This window comes from Egretta garzetta, unplaced genomic scaffold (genome assembly GCF_000687185.1).
Source record: "Egretta garzetta isolate BGI_Z169 unplaced genomic scaffold, ASM68718v1 scaffold14, whole genome shotgun sequence".
NCBI classification, from domain to species: Eukaryota; Metazoa; Chordata; class Aves; order Pelecaniformes; family Ardeidae; genus Egretta; species Egretta garzetta.
Window position 1 is genome coordinate 824,850 of NW_009259588.1, and position 10,025 is coordinate 834,874.

At 45.4% G+C, this 10,025-nt stretch overlaps 1 protein-coding gene across 1 annotated transcript in view; it reads right to left on the minus strand.

The window, feature by feature from the left end:
* HSBP1L1 (heat shock factor binding protein 1 like 1) overlaps positions 1-9,683 on the minus strand; it is a 12,843-nt gene extending 3,160 nt beyond the window's left edge. Inside the window, exon 1 of the mRNA XM_035893436.1 lies at positions 9,488-9,683. Coding sequence (XP_035749329.1) covers positions 9,488-9,683 — 196 coding nt within the window. The remainder of the gene's footprint in view (positions 1-9,487) is intronic.
* Positions 9,684-10,025: the final 342 nt, after the last annotated feature.

Below are 10,025 nucleotides of genomic sequence, written 5' to 3' on the forward strand. Positions count from 1 at the left end.
GGGAGAGAGCACCTCCGGGGCCTTAACTCAGGGCAGAAGCGACAAGTGCAATGACGAAACGTGCGTGTCTGCCAACGAGCTTTGGGTTTGTCCTTTTCTTAAAGCTGTTTCCTTTCCCCCATGCAATTAGTTCTGTAATACAGAGTGGTAAAAATACCGCACTTCTCCAAGTTCCTTGCACCAGAATGTCTAAAGCAACCCAAGGCATCAGTGAGAATTGGGTGGTGCCTCTCGCAGCCATGCCAGCATGTAGGTCATGCCTGTGGTTTTCAGATTTGTAGCATAAATAGCTCCTGGTGCATCCATCACAGAGGTGCCTTGTTCTGTACGCAGATGTCCTGGGCGTTGTAAATGTTGCCTCATGTAAATTAAGAGGTTTTTCAGTTTACTGTGCCTATATGATTAGGCATCACTGTTGGGCAATAGCTTTCCGTACTCTATAGATATGCCAAACACGGACAGTGCCTTCATCCATAACAAGTTTCTCTCCTGAATTTGAGGTAGTGACTTGAAATGCTGGAAAGATTATATCTTGTAAGCCTACTGCTTACAATCTTTCTTAATAAACTTAATTGTTTTCCTTCTTGACCTTCCCCACCTCGCTTAGGGACATGCATTAATGTCTGTGGTGAGATTCTGGCATCGAAGCAAAACTCCACATTGCTGCAAGCTTCCCGTAACCGTGGCTTCTCCTCTGTATATCCTTATCTTCCCACTCTTGCAGATTCTCCTCTTTGCCTTTCTCATTGTAGGAAGAAAAATCAAGCAAGTTTTGCAGAGCTGGAGTGCTCTAGCAGTGTTACTGCTCTAGAAAGCTTCTAGATAAAACAATTTGAACAATAATATGCACAGATATGCTTTGCATTTGTACATAGCCACACAGGTTTTTTTTCTGTTGCGTAAATAATAAGAAAGGATTGTTGCTTCTTAGCTGTTTATTCATTGCTAATGAATCTCCTTTTCCTTAGGGCTAGATAGTAGAGCTGTACTGGTTTTGCATTTTTACTCCTGATAACAGCTGTAGTTGTCCTGGTTTTCCCTTCTGCCAGAACGGCTACATCAGCTTTCCTCTTAGGCAGCAGTATTTTCCCCTGGAGGCTGTTGAAGTGGCTCTGTCTGCTTGTGTCCAGATATCATAGAGTCCTATTTGCAGTGAAGAGCTTCTAGGGGTAAAGAAACAGCTGCAAATGTGTAGGAGCAAGCATTGTACAGCCAATAAATTTGCAAGAATTGCGCTAAACCTTTGTAGCACCGCATTTTAGCAATGGCTAGGTTAGAGTTCAACTGAAAACAAGCATAACTCGGTAAAGGCTTTTTGCAAATAACCCCTCTTGTTTGCAAGGCAGGTCAGTGGGGTCAGAACAAAAAAACATGGTATCCAGCCAGCACAGCAATGGAGTAAGGGCAATTAAAGTGTGAAGGAGACAGAAGGAAATATTTCACCATGCATTTTCCCCTCATAAGGCCTGGTTCTTTTACTTCGTGGCCTCCACAGGTAATTTCAGTGGCCCTCCTAGTTCAAATCTGGAGCTGAATTAGGGCAGCAGTCCACATCTGGGTTTATGAAATAAAAATGGAAGAGTCTGTAAAGCCAAAAGTGGTGGTGGAAAAGTTTCAAAGTTCAGAAAACCTAAGAATAGAAGAGACAAAGAGGAAGACCAGAAAGACTTTGCTTAACAATTAATTTATTTAAAATAGAACTGGCACTCCCAGCTTTGCCCTGCTGTCCTCTAGTCTCTCCCTCCTCAGGGTGCTCCGTTTTTCAGAGTTGAGCTGTTACATACATTTCCAGGGCCTGAAATCTGGGAATGTAAGATGAGCCATATTTTAAAAGCAGTAATCCATGTTAGGCGTGCATCTATGGGCTAAGGGAACCTGAGCAAAAATCTTTATTTTTTTTGTTGGTTTCAAAAGCAGAGGTTTAGCTGAGAACCAGTAAATAACCAGTGCTACTGGTACTCATAAAAGCATTTACTGCAATAAGTAAAGAATGCTTCGTTTACTAAAAGGGTACCAAGAAGTTCATGTTGTCAATGAATACAAAAACAGGTCTTGAGGGGGTTAGAGAGAGGAACAAAAGAGAAGATTTGACAATATAAATTCATTTTCCAAGCCAAAATGTGCTCTATGCTACTTTCTTTCAGTAAAAAGCTTAGACTTTAGTAACTTTAAATTAAAATATGTCCTCCTGGTATGAAGCACATGAAGTAAAAATAAAAAATAGGGTGACCTAGAGGCTGGGGAGCCATCTGCTTCCATCCTACTTCAGAATTGCAGGCCTGTGCTGTGAACTCTTCACATCATGCTTGTATGCTGAAATGGTATCTGAAGCGTGTTTCTCTTGCTCTTTCTAGGGAAATTCCAGTCCCTCCAATGCTGGAAGGAGAAGTCAGGGTAGCAGGGTAAGAAATAAATGTATGTTTAAACATTTATAGTCCCAAGCTCCAAGTTTCATGCCACTATTATATGATGCTATGCTGTAAAAGCCTTCAGTGTGATGCAGTAAAGGAATTGTTTTGTAGAAATGCATTGCTCTTGTTGTTGGGATATTACATAAAGTCCCTTCCCTCTCCTCTTTGCTGACAAGTTAGGTTTTATATACCAGGGGTCAGGAATCCTCTGGTCACGTACTCTAAGCATGTCTGGCTCAGGGCCACTTTGGAATGGAGGTGAGGACAGAGAGAGGGCGTCTCGAAAAAAAGCCTAGTATTACGTGTGTGCTAAGAAAGAAAACAGGAAATTCAGTCCTGGAAATTTAGTCTGGGAAGGAGATGAGAAGGCAAGTATTCCTGGGCCACCATGGCAGCTTGTCTGGCTGTAGATCAGAAGGCAGGATGCAAATCACACTGTGAATTTTGGGATTTTGCTTTGTTTTTCTTCCTGGTAGAGGCATGGCCAGTTGTAAAAGTTTTCTCTGAAGAGAAAAGGGCTAGTTCTACAAGCTACGTCTTGCACCACAGTCGTGGTATTTCTGCCACCAAATTGTAGGGTTGGGTCTTTGAGTCATGTTGTGCTTGGTTTTTCCCTCTCTCTTAGGAAGCTTCTCTTGTGTCACTTTGCAATTGTTGTTCAGAGGGACACAATGTGCAGAAAAAGCGTCTGGCTTTGCTAGGTCATCAGTTTTTATATGATGAAATCCTAAATGGTGTTGAAGTTTCTTGCAAGCAAACTGTTAACATTTACCTGTTTCTCTTCACTTGGCGTAGTGTAGTTCACTGAAAGCTTGTTCTATGGGAAGACATCTACTGGTGAAGACATCACTTTTCTTTCATCTGGTAACATCAGTAGAAGTAACAAGTGACTTATTTAAAAGCATGGAAAGATGTGGTGAGTGAAATGCAAATGCTTCAGGCATGGGGAAAAGGCATTCAGGTCAGTGGTGTCTGACAACTGTAGTGCTTCTTTGAGAGACAAGTCATTTGAGGTGAATATGAAAAGCTTGGGTGTTTGTACATGGTTCAAATTTCAGGCTCCGTATCTTTGAAGAGGAAAGTGTAGTTCCAGAGGTTGGGGAAACCTGATCCCTGATGGAGGTGCCTTCAGTGACAGGGTTGCTTTTTGGGACTGTTACTCACAAATCCCCTTATTGTGAAACTTGTCCCGCCAGCCCTTTTCTACAAGTTTCTCCAGAAAGAAGACTGACAGGATTAAGGGTATTCTTTATCAGAAGTTCCTTGTGCGTACTGTGGGTGTCATGTATCACTGCATAGCTGTAACAGAAAACAGGATATAGTTTTCCCTGTAAGTGTTCTGTACTGAGGATAAATGTAGGAGCAGCAGAAAGCTTGCTGCAGATGCTTGGACTACAGAGGCTGGCGTGGTGACATCCCTTGACTCTGTGAAGAGTTGTGCGTAATTCATGGCTGTGTAAGATCACCTGTCTAGCTGCTATTGACTGAATTACTACGTGGTGATGCAGAAATCTCTATCATCTTTCTTTCCCAGGCACGGCTGGTAAGAGATGCTACTTCCCATGCTGCTTCCTGCTCCAGCCTTGTTCCTACTGTCTTTGGGCAATGAGGAGGTGGAGGAGCGTTCATCGAGCAGTTTGCCTCCTGAAAGGCTGCAGGAGGGAGCCAGGGGCGGGGGGGAGTTGGTCCCAAGTGCAAAAGGGAGCGGGCCCTGTTTCTCTGGCCTCGTGGCCCTCCTGACACCGGATCTGGAGGCTGTGTTCAAATCATGCTGCAGTCTTGCTCCTTACAGTGGGTGTCACATGTGCATGGTGGAGCTTTCTTGAAGAAAACGCAGTGTGTAACAGGCAAGGCTCTGCAGCCTCTGCCGCGAGGTTGAGACAAGGCAGCTTCTGCAGCACAAGGAGAGTGATCTGGCCCTACGCACTCAGATCCCACAGCCTCCTGTGGCTCTCTTCCAGGTACCTCATGGTCCAGAGCAGAATGTGTGTTTTGTACACAGAGAGTAAATGTGGCATGTGTGGGGGGTGTGTGTGACGGAAAGAGTATCTTTATACAAAATTTGATAAAAGAGCCTGTGCTGAAGAGGCTGGAAGCTGGGTGAAGGAGGCAACGGTTCATTTGAAGACACATTTTGCTTTTCCAGAAACTGTAAAGAGCCGTGGCTAAAGTTTCGTATGAACAAACTGCAGCTATGAACGTGCTTCCTTGCAGCTTCAGAGATAATTTGTCCCAGAGAAGACAACTGGAGTGCTTTCCTGCTACAGGCAGTTTAAATCCACCTTGAATTAGTGGAGAGCAGTACAGTTGCAGAAAATGTGTGGATTTGGGCAAATAGGCAGAATAACACTGGGGAACATTAGGTGTAGGATAAATGATATGTGCTCTAGCAAGGTTTGAATCGGTGAGCAAGGACAATAATATAAAAACCCAAGAGTGTGGAAATCTGATTCTTTGGCTTGTTTTTTTTGGGAGAAAAAGCTTGCGCTTCCTTATCTGAAGCAAAGATCCTTTGCAAATGTGCTTTTAAGACTGGAACCTTTCCTGCCAGTGGCCTGCTTGCTTTGTTCCGTGAGACGTTTGCGGCAGAGAGGGAGGTACTAAGAGTATGACAGGTATTTTATGCAGCTTAGCTGCTGTAGGAGGCCCTCCCACCCCTACTCTGTTTAGTGCTTCACAAGGCATTTGCCAGCAGGAGTCTTGTGGGTGAGTATTCCAAGCGTGCCTGGCAAAAGGCTTCTGAAATGACAATAACGTAGAGGGACCGGAGGGTGCCAAGGGATGCTGCCAGCATAGACTGGCACAAGTCTCACCTGGGCAGAAGAGTGCTGGATACTTGGCCCTTCCTAGCCACGGGAAGGGGTGCAGTGGCATGGCTTCATGGTGCAACAGCGGCATTTCAGAACCTCCAGAAGATTGTGCGTTCAAGCCACACTGCGGGGGGAGGAACAGGGAGGAGGGGCAGCAAAGCTGCTCCCACTTTTGGGTGGGCTGCTGACTGGGGTCAACCCACCACACTCCCTCTTTCCATCTCACTCCCCAGTATCAGCAGCTTCTTGCTGAATGCAATGATCCTGTAATTATTAAGTATTCTGCCCTGGGAAGGGGTGAAATGCAGGAGAGGGAGATGGTGCAGGGCTCTTTCTGCATCTCATCAAGAAAGGTCCAACAGAAAATGGCTCAATAAAACAGCCATTTTAATAAGACAGCCTAAAAAGAGGAATATAGCTAGTGAGTAAACCTTCTGTCCCTTCTGACAGGGGACAGAGCTGGACAGAGCCTGCATGGATTTTCCCACAGTATGCTGTGCAGGTCCCTTCTGTGGAGATGTCCCTCATCTCTGGTCCTTTGAGCTATTATATTTTTTCTTACGAGAAAACAACTCTACTCCTAAAGGTTGTTGACATGAGAACTTCTGGCTGCACTGTCAAACAGGGGCAAGGATGAGCAGGTGGCGCAGTGGGTGATGCCTGCAGGCTCCTCTGCTGCAACCCGCTGGCTGAGTTGGCCCGCGGCCACAGGATGTGCACAACACAGCCTGAAGGCCACGCTGGACATGCAGCACGAACTTCTGGCTGTGCTGTCAGACAGGGGCAAGGATGCGCAGGTGGCGCAGTGGGTGATACCTGCAGGCTCCTCTGCTGCAACCTGCTGGCTGAGGTGGCCCTGCAGCCACAGGACACTTGCAAGGGCATGTGAAGAGCACGTGGGGAAGAAAGGGTTGCAGTCAGCTGGACCTGTTTGACTGAAGAACAGGCTGTGGGTTAAGCAGTCCCGGTTCAACTTCTTGCCTGTGTAATATGTTGTTGTTTGTTTATTTCTCCACTCACATGAACTTTGCCCATTGTTTCAAAGCCATAATGGTTTAAAGAAGGGTTCATGTGCCTCTGCCAGCTGTCAGGTTGATTCCTGCTTCTCTGGCATGTTTGATTTGGGGCTTTTTCTTCATTTGTCTGTGGAGACGGAGGAGCCCAAGTACAGAGAAGAGTCTAATCAGCTCAGCCTGTGTGGTCCTTGTTCCCACTCCCTGGTGGAGAGCATGCCACTACTGCCCAGGGATGGGCTTGTAGGCTGGGCACTTTTGTCAGAGGTCTTCCTTGGAAGTGGGGAGGGAGTTCCTTTGCGTGCCGGTGGGTGCTCCACCCATGCTTATACTCACTGCTCTATGTTTACAAAGACCAGTACAAAAGGAGAAAGAAAAAGTGGTGATGTGCAATAGAACAGTGTCTCCTGTTAACTCTAGCTTGATTCTGTCCATCCGTTGCAGAAACAGGGGCTCATCAGCATTTGAAGGGGCCAGGAGGTACCTTCTGCCACCAGTTGCAGTGGGGCTGCCTTACAAAATCAAAAGTGGAGAGGACAGCTGCTTTAGTGGTAATACATCTTGGTAGGAATGGCCAATTTCAAGGTACTTAAGACGCATTTACTTGTTTTATGAACAGTAGAGTGAAGATTTCTTTTTAATCTCACCATGACTGTAGATGCAGAATGAGATATAATGTGATAATTGGAGGGAATTTGGCTACCGCAAGAATTCACATAATCCTTATGACAACTTTTATTGTGCAACGTGTTCAAGGAGTGACTTAGAGCTTATCTGCACCATGTCTTTAGCCTACGTCTTGCAGGGACTTCCTATGCCTGCTTCAGTGCAACAGCATCTCTAAGGTAGAATACAAAATAATACTCATCTTTCAAAATCAATTGACAGAACAACAGACTGATTGGAAGACTTGCAGCAATCTTCTATTTTTGCTACTGCAGTAACTACAAGTGAAACACCAACAGCCCCTTTGTCCTGTGGAAAGCTGCAGAGAAGTAGCTAAGGCTTCAGTCTTGAAACTGGTCCAACTTGGGTGGTTGATTCCTGTGTCCTGTTGGCACTAGTGTCCTTCTGCTAGGAATATGTCTACATGGAGCCAATTGTAGAAACAAGCCTCTGCTTACTCTTGTGATTCAGTGGACCTATTTGCAAAACAAAATCTTAACATAATAATTTTTCCCACCTCTACCAATGTTCCCTTTCAAAACATCCCATGTCTGTTCACTACTCCTGGCTTGCTTAAACTGTGTCCAAAAATACTATAGGAACATTTCTTAATAGGTATAATCTCTATCAGATTTCTTAATCTGATAGAGTAAATCAAAGTTCTTGTTATGATTGGAGGTTTGGAGACTACGCTGTCACCGAAACATTAACTGCTAGGAGCTAGTTCGTAACTAGGTGGCCAGAACTGCTCACGTACTCAATTTAAATTCTCTTACAGCAGTTGTCATAAAAAGAGTAATACTAGTCTTCGAAGACCTGGTGTGAAATGTACTGCCAGCTGCTGTTTTCTGAATGGGTAATGCAATTCTAGCAAATGGAGGTGTTTTTTTTTTTTTAAAGAGGGCATTTTGCCAGTCTGTGCAGAGAAACAAATGCACCTGTTCTTTTTCTTGTCGCTCAAACCCAGAGGATTGCTGTCTGGCAGTGAAGCAGTACTGTTTCGATGGTAGGCTCTGCTTTTATACCACGGAAGTGGTCCTTTGAGCTCCCTCTTGGTTACTAGGTACCAGACAAATTAAAAACTAGTTTGATATGAAGCCTCGTAGGGCTGAGCATTCTCATCGGGCCGCACTCAGACCTGCAGGTTGTGGAACTTTTCCTTGATGAGGCAAGACTCCCTTCAATCACCTGTTATCTCCCAAGTTTGAGATAAATTTTCTGCTGGGGACCCTCCTGCTGGAGTCTCGCTGGGTTTATTGTGGCTGGATATTCTGCGTGCTGGGCTGTATGTTACGCTGGAGGTCAGCGAGCACCTCAAGACGGCACCACTGCCAAAGAAAGTTGCCCCTGGCTGCTTAGAATAATCTGAGACCTGACGGGTCCCTCCTGGGTGCTGGTACAAGCTTTTGTGCAGCTCCTCAGCCTGAGGAGTTGGAGCCACCCTGTCCTTCCTCCCCCCAGCCAGTGCCTTGCATCTCTAGTCAGTTTGGCTTGCAGCAATGGATTAATTCCTAAACAACTAGGACATTTTTCAGTGACCAAAACTCAACTATATTCACATGACAACATGCTGTAACTTGGCGGTTTTACCCTTCCAATGTCAAGTATGGTAAACAGCCTAAGGTAAGGCAGTTGCCTATTTCCAGTTGAGTACTTCAGAACCCTAAAATTGTATGGAATTTATTATCGCATAGACTTAAAAGTGTCCTGGAATTATTCTGGAAGCTAACCTGGAGAACTGGTGTCAGCCTGGGCAGTTTCTTCTACGTAGATGACCATTACTTCAAAATACCTATTTTCTCAAGATAATTTCTCAATGTTTTTGCAAAACGCTTGTATATACATGAACAAAAGTTGGCTTCCTAATCCGGACTACTCTTCTTTTTAGCCTGAGGCTTGTTTAGACCTTCATGCTTCAGGAAGAATAACATGGCAATGGCTTCCAATAAAGGTTTGGAAAGAAGTTGGCATAACTGCACAATTATAACAACACACAAGTAATATATGAACTACAAGCCATTAAGTAATAAAGTATGTTTTAAATTCTGCAGTTTATGCATAATTTGATTGTTACACTGGCTCTGGATGAGCCAGATGCTTTGAAATCAAGGACTTCAGGCTCCTTGTCCAAGAATCAGAATTAAAGTCATCCACTGTGCATTTTTAACTTTGACAGTCAAACTTTCAGGTCTGTGGAATGAAGTAGAACTTTGTTCAAGTAGCAGAGCTACCACTTCCCTGTAGGAAAGGTAAGTCCTAACGTTGTCACTGGTCATCTCATCTACGTAGGAGTGTTTTGGATGTTGGTGTGACAGTACCCCAAAGTGGTCTTTGAAAAATACACTCTGCAGTAACCCGCAGGTTCACGTGCTGCATGTGCACTGCAAAAACTTGCTGGGTGGCAGAAATGGTTCCAGCTGAGTAAGGTGCTGCTATGCAGGAAGTAAAGAAAAGGCCTGAAACATTTCTTTCTATTTTTAATTCAGCTCCATTCTGTTCAAGACTCACAACAAACATTTGCAGTTGCTGATGCACGACACAAAAGAATACATCATTCCATTGCAGGAAAACCCATCCCATTTCTCACCTGTTGGATGAGCAGCAGGAGTGTGTACAAGGAAGGAGGCAACGCACCTATGCACATTTCGTGGGGAGCCCCAGGAACAAGCTTCGAAGATGGCTGTGGGGCCACTTGTCAGGTTAAATGGATGAACCATGAGTTTTTGCATTGCTAAAGATTGCCGCCACCGCCTCACACCACCGTTTGAGGATGCGGTGTCCATGCCGTCGATCTCCTCATAGCACCCAGCACTTGCGCTTCTCAGCAGGCCCGGTGCAAGCAGTGGCGAAGGCTTCCCGATGGCTTTGGGCAGAAGATGCACGTGTCTGTGTTGTCCCCCCATACCCCCCGCCGCCTTCTATCGGTACCACCGGGGGAAACCCCGCTCTCTCTCCTAAGGAAGATGTGTCGTATGCAGTCAAGGAGCGACCGCAATTTTGAGAGCCACTGAAATGTGACGGAGTTTCTCGGAACTCTTCGCGAAAAGGAGGAAGTCAGCGGCAGGGCAGGGAGCTGTGGGACGGCGCCTCACAGCAGCGGGCGGAAGGGAAGGGTCCGCAGGTAC